The sequence below is a fragment of the Lepus europaeus genome, chromosome 6 (genome assembly GCF_033115175.1).
Source record: "Lepus europaeus isolate LE1 chromosome 6, mLepTim1.pri, whole genome shotgun sequence".
In the NCBI taxonomy this organism is placed as follows: Eukaryota; Metazoa; Chordata; class Mammalia; order Lagomorpha; family Leporidae; genus Lepus; species Lepus europaeus.
This window is the reverse complement of record NC_084832.1, coordinates 11,272,558-11,294,225: the sequence shown is the minus strand read 5'-3', so window position 1 is coordinate 11,294,225 and position 21,668 is coordinate 11,272,558. Positions and strand designations below refer to the sequence as shown.

Genomic DNA, 21,668 nt, shown 5'->3' with positions numbered 1-21,668 from the left:
GCACCTACATGGGGTATGCCTCTGCTTCACCGGTACATGTGACTTCTGGATGAGCTCTACTGGTTGAATGAGCTGTGTCCAGTTTTCACTCCTCAGGAAATGAGGTAGGGTTAGCAGAGCAGAATGATAGAGTATTCAATCTTAAAGAAACACTCTTTCCCTATGGTTCCACTGCCAATTTAATTTTTCTGTCTACTGATCTAGGATTTTATTTTTCTTAAAGAGAACCAAAAGCAACAAGTTAGTTTTAATATTTTTCACCTTGTCTATGGATTGCTTTTAAAATTTTGTGAAATACTCCGTGAGTGATTAAAAAGTTTTCAAGAGTGAATAGTCATGTGCTCAATTTAGTCTCCGTGCCAACTGCAGAGATATCTTTTTTCTGATGGCTGATTTTTACATTATAGAAAAAGTTATGGCTTAAAGTACTTCAACAGGCTTGTAATGAAATGACTTCAATTTTTAAAAGTCAAATCAACCAAGCTGCCAATGACTTTTATTAACTACCTACTTTATAACAGCTTACAGTGGTGGTCCCCTAGGGAGTTAAAGTTAATAGAAAAAACATTGCAATGAGAGGATTTACAAAGAAGTTAATCTAAAATATAAATGTTTGTTAATTTTTAAACTAAATGAGAAGAAAAGAAAAAATAAATTGTTGCCATCTGTTCTTTTAATCTGGTGAGGAGAAAATAACATCACGATGTTTATAGATCATAAAGTGATTATAGATCTTCAATTGAGTGATTACACAGATGTATTTAAGATAGAACAAGAATATTTGAAGTCTATTTCTTTTTGAAAATATTTAAATTTTATATTAAATATTACATTTATTTGAAAAGCAGAGTTAGAAGATCTCTCTGTCTCTCCTCCTCTATCAGCTGGTTCACTCCTCAAATGGCTGCAACGGAGGTAGGCCAAGTTAAAGCCAGGAGCTTGTTCTTCATTTCACATCATGGATGCAGTGCACCAAGCACTAGGGCCATCTACTGATTCGTCAGGCCATAGCAGAGAGCTAGATCAGAAGAGGAGCAGCCAGGACATGAACCAGTATCCATATAGGATGTTGGTATCACAGGTGGAGACTTAGCCCACTGCCACAGTGCTGGCCCTAAAGTTTCTTAAGCATGATTTGTAGGTACTCGTTGGGGAAGCTTTACAAGCAACTCATGACAAGAGCCTCTGGTGATTGATTACTGACGTCATAAATAAGAGTGTTAATTGTTAAATCAACGAGTCACTGTGTACCTGCTCCCCATGTAGGATCTCTGTCCTTAATGTGTTGTACTTTGCGAATTAATGGTAAAACTACTACTCAAACAGTACTCTATACTTTGTGTGTCTGTGTGGGTGCAAACTGTTGAAATTTTTACTTAGTATATACTAAGTTGATTTTCTGTATATAAAGATAATTGAAAATGAATCTTGATGAAGAATGGGATGGGAGAGGGAATGGGAGATTGGATGGTGGTGGGTGGGAAGGAGGTTATGGGGGAAAAAGCCACTATAACCCAGAAGTTGTACTTTGTAAATTTATATTTATTAAATAGAAGTTGAAAAAAAAGGAAATGGTTGTACTTTTTAGAAAGCAAGCTCTGGGAAGGGAGGAATTGTAAGAGTGATTAGAAAGATAAGCCATGAAGACTCATTTGACTTCTCTGATTGCCCAAACCAGGGGTTTAATGATACGGGGATTTACACAGGATCACTATGGAACTTTCCTCAGAGGTTTTTGTCTTCCAATATAACCTTTAGAATGGCCTTGAGTATAGTAGACCCAAAATTCAGTTAGATTGATTCCCCCCGACCCCAGGACACAGTTGACCTTCAGCCATTGTTTGTGGAGTCATCTCTTCAGTACATGGATGAAAATGTGTTGTCCGTGTGTGGCAATTACTCCTGAAACTGTAACCTCACACATTTAAACCGTTAGACCTACATTTTTCTGTAATTCCTGAAAATGGTACCTTGAGTTGCTGGCTCAGTTTGCGGGTGACTTAAACCACAGAAGTATTTGGTCTCGGTTCTTTGGACCACAACCCCAAGGTCTAGGCCTTGGCAGATAGATCGTCTCAGGGTTATGAACGAGAATCTGTTCTCTGCCCTTCTCCCTGTTTCTTTTTTCTGGTTTGCAAGCAATCTTGGTGCTTCTGGCTTTTGGACACAGCACCCAGATCTCCACCCTCATCACATGGCATGCTCCTTGAGCGCATGTCTCTGTTGAGATTCCCCCCTTTTGTGAGGACACCAGCTGTATTTAAGGCCCACCCATTCCAGTCTGAGCTCATTCTAGCTAATTACATCGGCAGCAACCCCAGTTCCAAAGAAAGTCACACTCTGCAGGTTAAACTCTGAACATGGGAATTTGGAGTGGGGGGATATCATTTAATCCACTATAGCTCTCCATTTACATTCGGGGTCCAGTAAGTCAGTATGGGGTTTTCCTTATCGACAGTAGGGGTGACGGAGGCAGAGGGTACTTGGGAGTCCACTGCTCACACCTCACAGGGCTTTGTTGCACTGCCTGTCCTTGCGCCTGTCTCCTGGCCAGAGTTGTTGCCTCAGGCTACTTCTGTGTTTTCCATTTGGTCAGTGGTTGGTAGTTCTTGAGGGCCCATCTGTTCATTAACCACAGGTTCTCTTTAAGACAGCAGCCTTCTGTTGAAAAAAAAAAGGATGACTTTCCTGAGCCACGCTTGGTCTGCAGGATGCTGGGTGGCTGGTGTCATGTCCCTGTGGCTTTAACAGCCAGTTCTATTCTGCGGAATCAGTTCCAGGCTGGTTGAGAGACAGTTTGTAAATCCTCTCTAGGGATGCGTAGGTTGGATCTCCAATCTTATCTTTCTGTTTCTATACTCCAGCCCCAGTTAGGTGGATGGGGACAGGGCCCTCTGCTGAACTACACTGTTCCTAGCTCTTCAGTGCACCTCCTGCTTGCTCCACACATTCTCCTGAATAGCAATGTTCTCCTCATTGAAATATTACACTTGATCTTGGCCAAAAGGCCGAGAAGCGATTGCCATTGAAATATTCGTGTAGTGTCCTCTATCTTGCTCTTCATAGACCCTCTGGTTGCAGAGGCTAATATTTCTGTGTCTCTTCCATGCAGTGTCTTATGAATATGGATCAGAATACTACCGTGGTGACATCTTACTGTCACTGGAGTCCCAAAACAACATCACTGTTAACTTTGTTTTATTTTATAATTTTAAGTGAAATATTATGTAAATATACAGTAAAAACAGTAACAGGAATTAATACTGTGTATCTATCACCTAGATTAAATAGTGTTTCTTACAGTTTTGCAAATAAATCCTTAAGCCAATTGACTCAAAACACTTGATTATACATCAAAAAATTGAATTTGCCTATATAGGTACATATTCATTTATAACTTATTGATATGAAATACTTCTATATATGTATTGCCATAACTATAATACAAAGTAAAGTTACACATCAATCGTAATGTTTACATCTTGTATCCAAAATATTTTTGCTGTACTCCTTCAACGAGGGGCATTGCATTTTGGAAACTAGCAGTTTGTATCAGGGTTTTTCAATGAAGCTAAAATACAGAAATATGAACTTTTCACTATCTTTTGTATTTTTGTTGCTTTTCCAAGGGCAGCCAATGGAAAAGTCTACAACTAATGTGGGGGATTTTAGCAGTCTTAAAAACACAGACACTATCCAGACAACACACATACACAAACCCATGTTCACATATATTTAAGTGTGTGTGTTTCTTCTTTAGTACATTGGTTATCCCTTTAAATTGCTTTTATCCAGTTGCAACTGGCTATTGAACTAATTGATTAATAGGCTTGCCTATTATTTTTGTGAAATATGGGCTACTCCAGGTTTATTTCCTGTCTCTGTAACCCAGATGCGCTGTATTTGATCATGGGTTTTTCTGTGCTATATGAGTGGGGGAGAAACGTGACTCAGAATTTGCACTTATATCCATTGTTTTCATTTTGCAAAAGTACTTCTTCCTGTAGGGTAGGATTGTGATGATTGTGATAGTTGGGTCAGGGTAACCTGCTCTTCAAATACTTTCGGTGTAGATTGCAATGGCTGAGATTTTATTGGCAGGCAATGTTCTAAGTGCTTTGTGGGTACTAACTTGTTTCATAGCCATAACAACCCTATGAGACAGGTGCTTTATTAATTTTGTTGTTGTTGTTCTAATGGAGAAATATAGATAGAGGTGTCATAGACTGAATTGTGTTGCCCCAAATGATGTGTTAAAGTCCCATCCCTTGGTGCCTTAGAATGTAATTTTACTTGGAAAGTGGATGTAGTTAAGATGAAGCCATGGGGACATTTATTCTAGTGACGAACATCCCTTAAAGCAGTGTTTGACTTAAATGCCCAGCTCCAGCTCCTGACTCCAGCTTCCTGTTGGTGAAGACCCTGGGATACAGTAGTTGATTTATGAAATGAATTGCTTCTCATCACCCATTGCGAGTCCTGGATTGAGTTCCCATCTTCCATCTTTGGTCCTAGTCTCCTCCCAGCCATTGTGGGCATCTGGGAAGTGAACCAGCTGATGGGAACTCTCTCTGTATGTTTCTCTGTATCTGTCTCTGTGCCTCTCATACACAACAAAATAAAGATGAATTCACCCTGGGGTAGGATAGGCCTTTAATCCAACCTGTTCTCATAGCAAGGGGAGAAGAGACAGAGCCACAGACATGGGAGGGGAGAAGGCCACGTTATGACTGGGCAGGGTTTAGAGTGACGTGGCCAGGGATTGCTGGCTGCCCCCAGAAGCTCAAAGAAGGATACCACTCAGAGTCTCAAGGGACCATGGTCCTGCTGACACCTTGGTTTTGGATTCTTGCCTTCCAGAAGTGTAAGACAATTGATTTCTATTGTCCAGAGTTAGCCAGCTGGTGGTACTTTGTTTTGTGAGCTCTTAGGAAACCAATGTGAGGGCTTATACGTGTGCCCGGAGTTACTCAGCCAGAAGCTAAGGGAGCATCCCTGGAATGCATGCAGCAGTCTGTCACTGGAGCTCAGGCTCAGCACCTCCTGTTGGAGACAGAATGTACCAGGTTTGTTCCCAATACATTCTTGAGTGAGGGGATATCAGTTCATTCAGATAGAACTTATGGTGTGGTAAACAACGGTACCCAATGCAGAATATTATCCATGTGTATCAAAGATGCATACACAAAATGTTCCGTATAATATTTTTGACATTTTTTCACCCAGTGCGTTCACTTTTGGTATTTATGTAGAAGACAAAGTTTATAGCCAAGTCTCGTGTGCATAGGCTATCTACACATATGGATACGTTTATGTGGACATGCATCTGGGTGCCTTGGCGTGTGTGTATCTACAGTGAGGAGGGAGGCGAGTGTGGCAGTGAAGCTGTGTCTTCTCTTCAGGACAGCGATGGGGTTCCCTCATTGGCAGGTCTCCTCTCATGGTGACAACATTCTGAGGTTCCAGGATTCTAGCATAAGTTCACTTTCATAGGCTAAGAAATCATATGGGCAAATGCTAAGTTTCCAAACCTTTGTCTGGCTTCTATTGTTTGGAAGATTTCGATACTAGTAGACTGTCTTGAATACAACACCTCAACAGAAGACAAGGCAAAGAAGAAATTAATGACATGAGAATAGTGTTTCTTGTCAGAAGGTGAAGGGATGGATCTCCATCAAGATTTCAGATAAATACAATCTTAGACCTAGAAGCTACAAGGGGGCAAAGAGAATTGAGAACTTACTTCATCTAATGCAGTATTCTTTTTTTTAAGATTTTAATTACTTATTTGAGAGGTAGAGTTACAGACAGTGAGGGGGAGAGAGAAAGAGAGAGGTCTTCCATCCACTGGTTCACTCCTCAAGTGGCCACAATGGCTGGAACTGAGCCAATCTGGAGCCAGGAGCTTCTTCTGGGTCTCCTTTATGGGTGCAGGAGCCCAAGGACTTGGGCCATCTCCCACTGCTTTCCCAGGCTATAAACAGAGAGCTGGATTGGAAGAGGAGCGGCCGGGACTAAAACCAGCATCCATATGGGATGCTGGCTCTGCAGGTGGAAGATTAACCTAATGCACCATTGTGGTGGCCCCTAATGCAGTATTCTTTTTCTTCTCTTTTTCTTTTTCTTGATTTCTCTATCTCTCTCCCTCTCTCTCTCATCAGTTCTCAGGTAGGGAAGAGACATCAGCTTCTTGGGATTTATGGGGCTTATACAGAGCAGGGGAGGATAATTCTGATACCCCTGTAAGGTGACATTCTGCATAAGGAAATAAAGAGCTCATATACGTTTAAAATTTCCATATTAAAAAAAAACAATAGAAGGAGTTAAAGATTAACCTGCTAAAGCTCACAAAGTTACTTATAGCATAATCCACTAGTACATATAGGTTTCCTGAATGCCCAAACTAGAGTTGAGTATTTGTGTGTTTTTGTATGACTTTTGCACAAATTTGATTCGTCATTTCATAGTCTTGGGTTAATAAAGTTTACTTCTTATGTTCAGCCAAAACACTATCCCTTGCATGACTAAAACTTTTGTTTCCTCTTACACTATTGATTACCAGAATTCTAATTTTAATGTCCTCCAATGTTAGGGATAATAGTTGAAGCCAACCTTAACAGTGGGTATATCACAAGGATTGACAGCACTTTAATGGATGCTTTGAAGACCAGAAAGAATCTTAACTATTTTATCATGGTTTTTGGTAACAAGCGAGATTTGATAACAGATGATGTCTACCACATCACCATTTTAATATACCAAGTCCCTGATTTGAAGAAACTACTTTGCTTTGTTGTAAGAAAAAGAAAATAATTGAAGCTGTATTATTGTATGAGTGGAATTTGGAGTCCTACAAGTACTTAATTTTGCAGTTCAGCATATGAGGTCAAGAGAAATTAAGTGACAGAGTTTCTAAATCATTTTACTTCCAAGTGTAGCATTATTCAGTTTTAAATAGTAAGATGTAATAATTTCACTGTTGGAGTTCTTTAACCAAAGTAATCAAATTCTTGATGTGTGGGATCCTAAAGGAAACGACAAATAGGACCTGCTGTCTCTAATCTATAGCTCTCCTGTGCATAGCTCTCATGGGCACCTCTCCTCTAGTGCACAAGGGCACTACGAACTCATGGCATCTCAGAACTGAACAGATAATGTTGGTTGTTACAATAAAAACAGGAATTTAAGGTCACAAGCTAAATGACCTTGAGCAAGCTACTTCAATTCTGGTCTTTAGTCCTCCTATTCACTGCTTATTATGGGAAAATTTAGCAGCCTGGCCTGCTCGAAGTACTTAGCACAGTCAATTATTATTAGTTTCCCTGTCTTATTTTTTTTCTTAGATTTTTTGTGATCAAGATCACATGGCTTAAATACACACGTCCAGGAAGGACTAGAATCTAGATCTTTTTAATTTGTGGGCAGTAGATCCTTCTACATGGAATCCTCCATGCGTGCACTGAAATGTTCTCAGGAGTGCAAAGCAGAGGTATTTAAGAGGCCATCCTTTGGTAGTTTGAGAAACAAATCGTGCACTAGTGCCTGTGTCTTGAAAATAGTCGTTTCTATCTAAACCATGAAATAATTGTACTATTAGATAAGGGATCTTGTCATCATCTCTTCTTGTGATTCTAGATGTGGCATAATTAATTCTGTTTCAGAAAAGGCTGGGGAATCTCCTAGCTAAAAACATTAAGAGGAAAATTATCTGTGTTTTATTAAGTGAACACATATGATCCTCTGAAAAACAGGTCACAGTGCCAGTCTTAGGAATTTCCATGTTAATGAAAGCAAATGGTTTGTATCTGGCAAACCTAAGCGAATGTGCATGTTAAAATATCTGTTTTAAGTTTACCATGTGGCTCCAGGAGTGGTACATCTGGTTTAGTACTTAGAGATACTCGTTTTACACCTCCATTGTCCTCTTGATGATTTTATTGTCTGTTGTAGCCATGGGCAGTTTAATAATCAGAATTTTCTTGATTTTATTAGTTTTAAAACAAGTAACAATGTCAATAGAAAAGTTTAATTTTTAAAAATTCTTAGTAAAATCCAGTTAAATAATTCATGCATGTACAAAAATTTGCACTTACTTCCCAAATTCCATGTTATATTCCTATGTGTGCCCCAAATTTGAAACAAACATTCCAAAAGGTTCATAGTGACGGAACAGTTGAAGTGATGGAAGTCACCCTTTCTTGTGTTGGCAATCTCTAGTCTGCCACTGTTGGTTTCCTACATATTCCTTAAATGCAGGGTTAGGTAGCATCATAGCTTCTTGGGACATAAGCGCTGAATATTCTGTTTTCTTATTGAACTTAACATCAAAGGGAACATAAATTCTGGTTTCTACTTAGGGACATAGCGCGAAAATGTTCTCACCCTTTACGTTGTCATATGTCCCACTTTTCTTCAAACTCCCATGTGTTCTTGAATTCATGGGAGATGTGGAGCCACAGCAAAAGTAGCTGGCCTCCAATCTGAGAGAACCCAGGCAGATGAAGGGAGAAAGGAGCAGTGAGCATTGGTTTACCTGGGTCGACACATCGACGCTGAGGAGAGGGATGGTGGAGAAGTCAGAAGAGGCTGTGTGTGTGCTGGTGAACCAGAGTGGAGCTCTTGGGTGTTGTGGTGTCTGTAGGCATCCATGCCTCTTCAGACTTTTCTCTGAACATTCTACAGAGCAGAAATGCGAACACTTTCAACAAGTGATTCATGTCATGGAGCCCCCTGGGAGAAGCCAAGCAGCTGCTCCAGATGCCAATGAAGTGCCCAGAGGCTTGATACCTCTTTCCCTTTAGTACGAAATCTTTTATTTTTGGAGAGAAAGACAATAAACTTGGTTGCTCTTGGGGCAACTGCCAAGGGAACTTTGGGGAAGAAAACAGCAAAAAAATTAAAGCCCAACATGGATGCAACACAAAGAGTGTAGATGTGTGCATGTGCGTGTACACACACAAACACACCAGCAGATTGATCTATCGTATTCTACTTGCTGAACACAAAGATGAACAAAGTCTTGGAGTCTCTGCAAAGAAAAAAAGATGTCTTCTATGCAGAGATAATAATTACAGGAGACTTCCTGTGAGAAACCGTGCAAGCAAGAGGAAGATGGAAGGACATCTTCAAAGGGCTAAAAAAAAAAAAAAAAAAAAAAAAAAAAGTAACATTGTATTCATGTATTTTATATCAAACAAAAGTATATTTAAAAATAAATAAGCCTTTGTAATTGGAGTATTCATTGTAGCATCCTTACTTTAGAGAAATGTAAAGCATGTTCTTTAGACAGAAATAATGATACTAGATAAAAATCTGAACCTACATAAAAACACGAAGAGTGGTGGAAATGGATTAAATTGAAGTATAATTATAATAGTATTTATTTTTAGTTCTAGTAAACATTGGGGTGTCCAAAACAAATAAATAGCAATATATTGTGTGTTTATAGTCAATGTTTATGTTTATGCAAATATAAAACAATACAAAGGATGGAATGGAAGATTTGGGAATTGAGTGACCTAAGTTCTTAGCATTACATGTGAGCTAAAATAATTTTTTAAAAAGATTTATTTATTTGACAGAGTGACCAAAGGAAAAAGAGATCTCTATCTGCTGGTTCAACTCCCTAGATGGCCACAATGGCCAGGGCTTGGCAGTGCTGAAATCTGGAACCAGGAGCTTCCTCTGAGTCTCCCGTGAGGTGCAGCAGCCCAAGCACTTGGGCCATCTTCCACTGCTTTTCCCAGGCCATTGGCAGGGAGCTGGATTGGAAGTTGAGCAGCCAGGACAAGAAGCAGCACCCATATGTGATGCCAGCATTGTAGATGGTGGCTTAATATATTGTGCTACAACATCAGCTCTAGCTACTATTTTTTGAAGGTAGACACTGGTTAAGATATATAATCAGGACAAACACTAAAAGTTAAAATATATAAAAATTAATAGAAAAAGAAAATAGAAATAATTAGATAAGGGATATTTTCACAATTTTTTAAAAATAATTCTTGATGTACTATAATTCCTTTTTTTTTTTCATTATGGAAGGCTGGGAATGCACCAGTTTCTTTAGATATAAGCCACCAAATGCAATAAAAAAGACATAGAAAATCTGAATAGCCCAATATTGATTAAAGAAATTGAATCTTACTTACATATTTTAAAACAGAATATTTTAATTTCAGATGATTTATCTAGAAATTCTTTTAAATTTTTAATGACAATATAATACTGATTCTGCACAATCTTCTAATAATAAAGATTTTTGGGAACATACTCCAAATAATTGCATTTTCCTCATGTCTATTGCATAAAATACCAAAATATGACTCAGGAACATAGACACAAAAACTCAAAATATTTACAATTCCAATACATAAGAAAATAGAGGTATATTAAATACTTAGCCAAGTAACATGTATCTCAAAATTCAAGAATGTTATAACATTTAAAAAATGTATTTCAACATAGTTGCAGATGACATCTCTTAATTTAGTGTATAGTTTTGTGTACACAAAATTTTGTGTATAGTTTCAGTGCAATCCCAATCTCTTGTAGACTTTTTAGTAGATATGAAGATGCTTATCCCTAAATTTATATAGAAAACTAAAGGAACTATAGTGGCCAAAATAATGTTTTTAGAAGGATGAAGTTAGAATTCTTCTAGTAGTTTATTTCCATAGTTATTATAAATCATAGTGTTCAACACTCTGGTAGTGGCAAAAGAATAAACCTGGAGTTGGCAGAGTTTTCAAATGGATACTGAAAGAAAGATTGTTAATGAGAAAATTTGAAAATTGGTTTTAATTAAAGTAAAAATCTGTTTACTCTTCAAAAGATGCCATTAAAGATAATGAAAGAGAAGCCACAAATTGGAAGACATTAATTGCAACTCATATTTGTGACAATGCACTTGTATCCAAGATACATTTGAAAAACAATCAAGAAAAAGAACAACCCAGTACAGAAATGGGTGAAATCTAGATGAGTTGCAAATAAGATATCCATTGTCATTCGTTTTTTAGGGAAATGAGAATTAAACCCTCAATGAGTTACACCTACATGTCTATAACAATGACTAAAATCCTGTATAAGTGCTGGTTCAAGTCCTGGCTGCTCCTCTTCTGATCCAGCTCTCTGCTATAGCCTGAGAAAGCAGTGCAAAATGCACCCACATGGGAGACCCGAGGAGGCTCTTGGCTTCGGATCCGATCGGCTCAGCTCTGGCTGCTGTGGCCATCTGGAGAATGAACCACTGGATGGAAGACCTTTCTCTGTCTCGTCCTCTCTCTCTCTGTAACTCTACCTCTCAAATAAATAAATAAAACCTTTTAAAAAAATATAAAAAGAGAATGGAGGGAACAAAAGAAGGAAAAAAGGGGAGAGAGAGACACTATAGCCCAAATGGATCTAACAGATATCTACAGAACTTTTCATCCTACACATAAAGCATTTACATTCTTCTCAGCAGTACATGGAACCTTCTCTAGGACTGACCACAGATTTTCATATTTCAAAGTATGTGCTCTTCTTATATCAAATAGATTAGGATTCCTTAGGAAACTGGTTGATTTCAGGACTTCACGGAAAATACGTATGTAGAATCATGAAGTAAGGGAGTGCTTAAATATATCTCTATCTACTTACTGAAAGGCCAAAGGAGCCAACCTGAGTTCCCAGTAGTCAAAGCTGGAGAAATTTGAGAAATAATGACAGCATTAGGATTTAATAGAAAAGTAAATTAATATCCTGAGAATAAATAATAATAATTCCATGTCAGTAAATGAGGGGATGATACTTTTTCCATATAAAAGAATTCCAAATAATGTTGAAGGGATGAAGCAAATAGGAAATTGGTTAGATGAAAAGTAATAAATTCTTCAGCTATGAACCTCTGATAAATGTGAAGATTAATGAGAAAATATTAAGTAGAAACAGGGTACTTGGATGTCCTCAAAGTATCCTTCCTCTGCCAATCATATGTGTTAAGTACAAAGAGGACTTCGGAGACGTCTGTCAGACACCATATTCAGATACCATGTGATCAAAGTCTAGCATCAGAAGAATAAGGTGTATCCCCTTAATGTATTTCATGATAGAATGGACACATGTATCTGTGGAGTCCTTCCAACAACATATAGCCTCAATTGAAATTGAGAAAATGTTTGAAAAACATGAACTGAAGTACAGTCTATAAAATGACAGATCAGAACAATTCAAAATTCTCAGCTTCCTCATGGCAAGGAAAGATTCAGAAATTTTCCGATCATAGGAGACTGAGAAGCCATGATAACTAAATGCAGTGTGGGACCGTGGAGTGAATCCTAGGACAGAAATAAGATTTCAGTGGAAAAATTGAAGAAATATGTGTAATGTTTACAATTGTGTTAGTAGTATTGGACTGATGTTAATTTTTTTTGTTGTTTTGAGAATTGCATTGTGATTATGTAACAGAGAAAACTGGGTGAGGGATATATAAGAACTCTGTACTATATATGTGACTTTATGAATCTAAAATTATTTCAAAAAAATGTAAAAATGAAAATGTGAACAGGCAAAATCTGTGTATCCATTCATATCAGGGACCTGTTAAAGGGATGGGAGTTCTTGGAATTAACTTCTAGTAAAAAGAATGTTTATTAGATAACAAATAATTCTTATGGGCTAGTTCAATGCTTACTTATCCATAGATTGCTAAAGTTCAATTGTAATGGCAACAATTATTTAGAAATTAAGTCAAGATTTTATTTCTTCAAAGAGGAGTATTTTATGACTAATATTGTTTAAAATTGCTGTTGATAAAAAATGACAGTGAGTTTTATTATTGTTTGAAAATGTTTACTCACAATATATGTCCTGGGATATTCTGCTTCTACTGTCTTACTATTGGCACATATAAGAGAGTTTATCCGTAGCTCCTGGGATCATGTGACAAGGGATTGTTTTTCATTTAATCAGATTTCTATGGGACATATCGACTTTCCATGTCTGCATCTATAGGTCAATTTCTACATCTATGGCTAATATTTCTGTACCTATACCTACCTACTTTTATATGTGTCTAGCTAGCTATCTAGTTCACCTTGTAAAGACAAGAGGACTTGAGGCCCTGATGTATAGCCAATCTAATAGGTATAATAGTTTTGGTAGTTTTTTTCCATATGAGGTTTCATATTGTAATCATGTATTTCATGATTATCAGGATCAGTAAAGATGGGATAGAAGTAATGTCTCCTTTATTTTTTCTTTCTCATATTCAACAAAGCACAGTTACTTTTTGTTGGTATGTGCCAATGAGTAATTGATTTTTAAAAATTCTCCAATCCAGGTAGAATCTGCATTTTCATTTGGAAAGAGTTTGTTTTAAAAGTAGAAAACATCACCTTTCCCTCCGTTGTTCACTAATGCATTTTAAGATGTTCATCACCACTGTGTAGTTTAGTGCCTTGTCAGGGTGACAGCAAGGAGTTAGCTCTCCTGGGAGCCTGGGAAAAGAGGACCCAGCCTCTCCATTCTTGCCTGGACAGGAGACTAATATACTTAGATTTTACCTTCCACTGTGTTTGTCCTCTCTTCCTGGTGACTGGCACACCACTGGCAACCCTGGAAGCAGTAAAAAATAGCTTTTACTGTTTCCATCTCCATTATGTTGGCTGAGCAGTTGTTTTGCTTCTCTCCAGCTTGTCTATGCGTCTCTTTTCCCTGACTCCTTGGGAGCTTATTTGAAGGTCAATAGATTTATTCTCAAGCATGCTGGAGTGTTCATTTTAAGGCCACATTTGAATTCTCTGGAAAAGAATCAGAAGTAGAGTGGCATAGACAGCCAGACTACTTTGCTTGTTAGGACTTCATGTTATCCTCAACAAAGGCCACATCTAGACCAAAACGATACGAATGGGGGTTCTGCTCTGGTCCTTCTCCAACTGTCCATGCCCAAGGCAAAGGCCAAGGAGAGGTAGCCACAAGGATTCCATGTGGAAGTGGCCACCGCTTCTCTCACGTAGGAAGTGTTTTGGACCCAGAACTTTCCACCCTGAGAGTCTCAAGCTAGGGCTAGAGTTGCTGCACAGCAGGTTAACCATTGCCTGCCACACTGGCATCCTGTGTTAGAGTGCCAGTTTGAATCCCAACTGTTCTGCTTCCCATCCAGCTTCCTGCTAATGTTCCTGGGAAGGCAACAGAAGAGGGTCCAAGTGCTTGGGCTCCTGCAGGATGGAGTCCCTGGCTCTTGGCTTCAACCTCACCTGTCCTGGCTTGTGATGGAACGTCTCGCTCGCTCGCTCGCTCTCTCGCTCGCTCGCTCACTCGCTCTCTCACTCAGTCACTAACTCACTCATTCTGCCTTACAAATAAATAGATAAATACATCTTTTTAAATTTAAAGCCCCTCAACTTGTCTTCCAGAGCTGGCCTTTCTGCAGCTTTGAGGCAGGGCTTGTGTCTCTGGGCTGGAACAGAAGTCAAGGAAACCCCTGTAGAAGGAGTAGGAGGGGAGGGATTGACAGAGCTGTGGGGCCAGATGCAGACCTGTGTCTAGGGGTTTTCAGGGGTTCCCAGGCCCTTTCATTTAGGGGAGTGGCAAGGAGAAGGTGGGCTTGCCGTCAGCCATAGCCATTTTGAATCCCCAAGAGAAAGGAATTGACCCCACCATTTGTATGAATTTGGATCAGGAAAGGAGGGGATCCATATTTGCAACTGTGTCTCCCATAATTTATGAAATTCTAATACCTGGCACCTGTGAATGTGACCTTGCCTGGAAATGGGATCTTTGAAAATGTAATTATATTACTCTGAGGTCATCCTCATATCAGTCCATTGATGTGTGTGCTTACAATGAGAAGAATATGAAGACACAGACAACACGGTACGAAGACAGACCAGAGACTGGAGTGCCTTGCAATGAGCCAAGGGAGGCCAAGGAGAACAGGCAACCCCGAGAAGCCAGGAGAGGGATGGGGCAGACTGTCCCTGATCCTCGGGGCCTGTTGGTGCCTTCATGTAAGGGTTCTGGCCTTCAGGATTGGGAAGGAGTACATTTCTCTTGTGTAAGCCATGGCATTTTTAGTGCTTTGCTATGTCAGTCTAAGGAAAGGAATCAGTAACATATCAGTTTTTAAAATGAGGTGTTTTTTGTTTTTTTGTTTTTTTGTTTTTTTTGACAGGCAGAGTGGATAGTGAGAGAGAGAGACAGAGAGAAAGGTCTTCCTTTGCCGTTGGTTCACCTTCCAATGGCCGCCGCAGTAGGCGCACTGCGCTGATCCGATGGCAGGAGCCAGGTGCTTCTTCTGGTCTCCCATGGGGTGCAGGGCCCAAGGACTTGGGCCATCCTCCACTGCACTCCCTGGCCACAACAGAGAGCTGGCCTGGAAGAGGGGCAACCGGGACAGATTCTGGCACCTCGACCGGGACTAGAATCTAGTGTGCCGGCACCGCAGGCGGAGGATTAGCCTATTGAGCCGCGGCGCCAGCCTAAAATGAGGTGTTTTTTGAAGCTGTTTTATTGACACTGCGATGGAGTTTACTTCAGATAATAATATAGCAAAGTATATATTTATCTCCAAATAAGGCTACAGAAGCGGTCATTGGATAATTCCTGATAGTCAACAATTGATTCCTGTTCTATTAGTGGTCCAGAATGGGTGGAAGTGAATCAAGGAGGCCTTTAACTGTGTGTAAAGTGTGGAGAGCAAACGAAGGCAGGGCACCTGTCCTGCATTAGCTGCTAATTTTATCTCTGAACAGATGCTAAAGGAAAAATGTGGAGAATGCACCACCTGACCCAGTGTTGGCTTAAGCTAGTGCAGGTTATGAGGAAAGGGAGGCCCACAGTCCAAAAATATTGTATAATCTCAGGTAATTCTCAGCTAAATGAAGGTAAATAGCTTTGACATAGCAAGGGTATTTAATGGCACATTAAGAGTACAGCAAAATTCTTTCCCATGTTTGTTTTATGCCGGAATCTAAATTAAAAAAAAAATATTTGAAAGGCAAAGAGAGAGAAGAGAGGACAAACTCTTACTCATTGGTTCACAATGGCCCTAGCTGGAACTGATGCTGTGAGCCGAGAACTCCATCCAGGCTTCCCACGTGAGTGGCAGGAACTTGGCCACTTGAGCCGTCACTGCTGCCTCCCAGGTCTGCTTCAGCAAGAAGGTAGAATCAGGAGGGCACTGACCCTAGGTGCGTCATTACGGGATGTAGGAATTTTAACTGGAATGCCAAAACATGCTCCAGAATCTTCTACAGAGGAAGTTTCATGAAACTGGGTCTCCATGGACTCGGAAGAATGAGCACCTTAGAATATCACTTCTATTGGTGCTTAATTGAGCGAGTTTATGATGAATGGTTCTTTTCTGTCCTCTATGCAGTTTATCTTATTTTCCTCTTACTTTTAACCTTGTCTCCTTTGAAAATTCCATAACCCTTGATATCCTATGTTTGTCGTGTAAGCCTTATGTTGGGATATATGATGTTCCAACCAATATAAAAGCACTGAGTAGTTTTTTATTCTTTACTCAACCAATCTTTATGACCATTATTCCTTATATTTTAAATTGTTGCTCCTATTTCTTTGCTGCTGATATAATGCCTTTTTATTGGATTGAATAAGAAGAGCTAGCTGATATTCAGTTTACAAAAGTGACAATTTCATGTGGTTCAACCTAATGCACTAATGATATTAAAGAATCAATAGTTTCTAAGATTCCTAGTTTGCCAAAAGAGGCTTAGTCATTTCAAGAATTTGCCTTAATACTTTTATAAATAGAGTCTATGGTTGACAGGAGAGATCACTTATGCTTATAAATGATACTAAGTTGGCTGAGATCGACAATATCTTGTAGAGCCAGACAGGAATGTAAAGAATACAAGCAATTTATGGAAGTCATGTGCTGAATAAAATGAATTAAATGAATTTCAATTAGGGTACTTAAAAGGGTTTGTTTGTAAAATAGAATAATGAATTTGACAAATTCAGCAGAAATAGAAACATACATGGCATGGATTACAAGAAGTGGTGTTTAAAGTCACAACCAAGGATGGCACTGGGGCACAGCAGGTAAAGCCACCGCCTAGAAGGCTGGCATCCTATATAGGCACTGTTTCAAGACCCAGCAGCTCCACTTCTGATCCAGTCCCTGCCAATGTGCTTGGGGAAGCAGCAGCAGATGACCTAAGTGCTTGGTTCCCTGCCACTCACATGGGAAATCTGGCAGAAGCTCCTGATTTGACCTGGCAGAGTCCTGGCCATGGCAGCCATTCAAGGGTGAACCCATGGGTGGAAGACTCATTCTCTCTCTCTCTGTTTCTCGTTGTAACTCCGACTTTCAGAAAATTTTAAAAAATAATTATAACAAATCACAGATTCATGCTCTGCTGAACTTTCTCAAATGGACAGTCCATGTCATTCATTCTGACCTGCCATCTAGATCTGGCCACTACAGTGAATGACTGTAGGCTTCCAGTCAGGGATCTTATTCCATGTAATCAAGAGATTTCAGGAATTAAGACATAGTTGTATTATCTTGACTAATAAAATGCTCTTTCTGCAACCCTTTCTAACTACTCAACTGTCAAGGACCAGCTTTGGGTAGAGAAGCTCTGAAAGGCTCCCATGTTAGTCCTAAACATCACAGAGCATAAGCTCAACCTAATAGGAGATGACAAAAACTTCTGGCCAATAGTGGACCAGCTTCTTGGTGTATCAGCTTTGACTTTGAAGTTTTTAAAGACAAGGGCCAAGCATTGTACACATTTTGCACTTCGGTCAGAATAATGTGAAGTCAATAAAACTGTTAGTAGACTTCATCAATCAGGACTCAACAAGGTTAATGAGCACAATAATAAAAACAGCATTGCCTACAAGCAAAATGATGATTGAGGACATTGAGAAGTTTCTGTGGCTGTTGTTGAATGTGGCTTTTAGCCATTTGATGCTTGAACTAAATTTTTCTCATTAAGAAACCAAATATAAACTTACTTTTAATGTCAATCTTGTTCCAAGGTAATCTTTAATATGTCTACAAGATACCATTGCATATATAATTCTAATAAATAAAAGGCTAATGTTGTAGAGTTCTGTGTAAGATTCTTGCTTAGGATTTGTGGGTTTTAATTCCCCATTTAAAAATTTTATTTTTGAAAGTCACAGTGACAAAGAGGTTGAGACAGATCATCTTGTTGCTTGTTCACCCTCCAAATGGCCACAACAGCAAGGGCTATTTCAGGCCCAAGCCAGGAATTTGAACTTCATTCAGGTCTCCCAAGTAGGTGGTAGGGGTGTGAGAGTGGTACCATCCTCTGCTGCCTTCTCAGGCACATTAGAAGGGAACTGTATAGGGAAGCAGAGGAGCCAGGTCTCAAACTGGCACTCTGATACGTGTGCTGGTATTATGAGTGGTGGCTTAACTCACTGCACCACAACCGTGACCCCAGGATTTGTGGTTTTAAGTGGTATAGAATAAAATCAAGTAGAAACAATTTGTAGTGGATTTTTGTCTTTTAAATACTGAGGTGCTAGGTAAGATTTTGTTTTTGTGCTGAACTTTCTGACCATGTGATTTGTTAGACTTCTGATGCGTTAATCTAATACCTGTATAAATTCTGTTTTTATAATGATTTGTCAAGGTTGATTATTGAAATAGAATTGTCATATTTCATTACATTGTATATAACAGCATTACCCTTCAGCCACTCTTTTATATATATATATATATATATCACATGCATGTATATATATATACACACGTATGTTTATATACATATATGTGTATATATACATGTATGTATATATGTGTGTATACACACACACGTGTGTATGTGCGTTTGTGTTTGAGTTTATTATAGCTTATTCTTGAGCCATTGTCACCCTTAAGGGCTTTAGTTAAAATACTGCTTCCTATGGAAAATAACTTAAGTCTAACAGAGTATTGTTAAATCCTCAGGCCATGGTAAGTGTGACTGTGGCAAGTGCAAATGTGACGTGGGATGGTCTGGGGATGCCTGCCAGTTCCCCTCTAGCTGTGACCTGACCAAGAAGAAGAGTAACCAAATGTGCAAGAATTCTCAAGACGCCATATGCTCCAATGCAGGTAAGGATTCTGCCTTGGAAAACATTATCAAGTGAAATAATCAAATTATGTTTACTGGAATGTGTGGGTGTGGAAAAATGTTAAACCTTTTAGTGAGACTGCTTTTGAGTATATTTTTCAGAAGTAAAATTTGGATAAGTCAATAGAAAAAAGTCATTTTTCTGAGACTGGCAAGTTTTGGTGCTCTCCACTGTTCCAGGTTCTTCCATGAGCACAATATTCACTGAAAACAATGTTTTGATAACATTTTATGTATACTCTGATTTGAACACTGGAAAAAATCCTTTAGAAAGAATTCATGTAAACTGACTTAATTATTTTCTTTAGAATCAAGGGTGCTTTGACATTATATGTTAACCTAAGATAGAACCAAAACATTGCAATCTGATAGAAACTTCAGATGTTCTGGTATCCAATTCATTACAGAATACAGTGAGAACAAAGGCTTTTTGTGTGACCAAATACATTTATGTTTGACAGGAGTCTTAAAATATTTCTAGGAGAATTACAGAGAAGTTATTAAAACTTAGTAGTAAAACCAGATTAAATGAAGGAGTTGCAGTTCAGGCTTCAGTGGAATTTGGTCAGTATTACACAGTACTCTTAGCATTTGGGCATGGAAGCCTCAAAGTCAGTTTTTCTCAACCATGGTTGAGTGTGAGAATCCCAAGGAGAAAGTAAAAGTGTTAGTGCTCCTGTCCTACAATGGAGATTCAGTTCAGGTGCTTTGGGAAGGGGTGGGGGTGCCTTGGATGTTAGTAAGATTTTAAAGCTGTCTGCATGATTGCAATGGAGTATGAGCCATTGCCCTACATGCTGGGGATTGACTGCTTGAATGCGTATCTCCCCTCCTGAAGCTCGCTTTATTGGCAAGGCTCTTCTGCAATCAGGGCTACGACTGCTTCACTGTTAGATTGCACCAGATTGCTCAGTGTAGGTTAAGCTCAGTAAGGTGTTTTGCTAATGAAATCAGGGCCATACCCAAATTGCAGAACGAAGGAATCAGACAGGGACCATCCAGGTGGGCTTAGCGGTCAGGTCATTATCCGTGTTCATGACATTCTTCTCATTCTCTCTGGTATTTCAGTTTTTGCATTGTTTCCAGAATTTTTCTACTTCTGATTCATAATGCCCACCATCCACACACACATACTATAGCCTCTTTGATTTTGAAAAAAATTCTTTCCTTTCAAACTTCTTTTAGTAATAGTACTTGAATTTTATTTTAGAATTCTGTGTTTTTGAATTTATTATTTGTTTACAATTGAAATCCAAATTTTTTAAAATAACATAACTGAATAGGGTTTGGTCTAGGAATTTGAAGACATTTTAGCACTAAGGCATCTAAATTTGTGATTCACAAATCTTAATAGCATATCTTAAAAGGCAAAATATACAGAACTGTTTGAATAGATAATAAAACATGCATTTTAAAATTATTTTCATTGTGTTGGAAAGGGAGAAAGCCAGTGATAGAGAGTGGCAGACAGGTGGGAAGAGATCTTCCTTCTTCTGGTTCATTCCCTACAACAGTCAGGGCTGGGCCAGGCTGAAGCCAGAAGCCCAGAACTCCATCTGGGTCTCTTATATAGATGGCAGGTGCTCAACTGCTTATGCCATTATTACCGCCTCCCAGAGTGTTCATTAACAGGAAGTTGGATTGAAAATAGAGTAGCTGTGACTTGAACCAGACACCCTGGTATGAGATGTGGCCTTCCCAAGCACTGGCTTAGCCTCTGTGCCAAATACCCACCCTTATTTTTGTTAAAAATATAAAGCCTGGTTATCTAAGCTATCAGTATCTCTACCTTTTTTAACATTAATACAGTAATTCTCTGCGTCCATGATCCATCGCCCAATTTGTTGATAGCCCAATCATATCTTAGAATCTTCTGTCCCTTCTTAGAGTATGCAATCTACATTACATTCATGTTTAGTTGTCGTTTCTCCTTGGATTCCTTGAATCTGGACTCTTTCCATGGGGACTTTGGCTTTATAGCATTGAAGATTTAGAAGAAAATTGTCCCTACTTTTTCTCAGTTTGGATTTGTCAGATACTCCTGTACAGATGTAGGTGATGCGTTCTGAGATGCTATCCCAGATTGTCAGCTTTGTGTTATCAAGAGGTTTCATCAGATACCCACCTGCTCTCCTGGCCGAGGTCAGTTTGGATCATCTGCTTGGGGTGTTTTCTGATGTCTCAACTCTATTACCACTGACTTGCCCTGACTATAGCTAAGTAGTCTATGACACTTTGAAAACATACAAGTATACCATTCCTCATGAAAACTACCCTAGATTTATGACTTATTGCTGAGTCTTGCCTGATCCAGTGTTTACAATGATGGGACAATGATGATTTCCAAAACTCCAAAATTCCTTTGATATTTCTGAATTGGCACTCATCTCTCTACTACACATGAGAGTCCTCTTTCATCTACCACTTATTTAATATTACTTACTTATTGTCTCTGTGGTTTATTATGTAGATTCTGGTTCACAGATTGTTCCAGAGAGAGAGAGAGAGAGATCTTCCATTGGCTGGCCAAGCCAAAGCCAGTTGCCAGGAGCTCCTTTGGGGTCT

At 39.1% G+C, this 21,668-nt stretch overlaps 1 protein-coding gene across 1 annotated transcript in view; it reads left to right on the top strand.

Annotated features, from left to right (window-relative positions):
* Window positions 1–21,668, top strand: part of ITGBL1 (integrin subunit beta like 1) — a 273,833-nt gene that overhangs the window by 106,074 nt on the left and 146,091 nt on the right. The window contains exon 3 of the mRNA XM_062195263.1: window positions 18,938–19,084. Coding sequence (XP_062051247.1) covers window positions 18,938–19,084 — 147 coding nt within the window. The remainder of the gene's footprint in view (window positions 1–18,937; window positions 19,085–21,668) is intronic.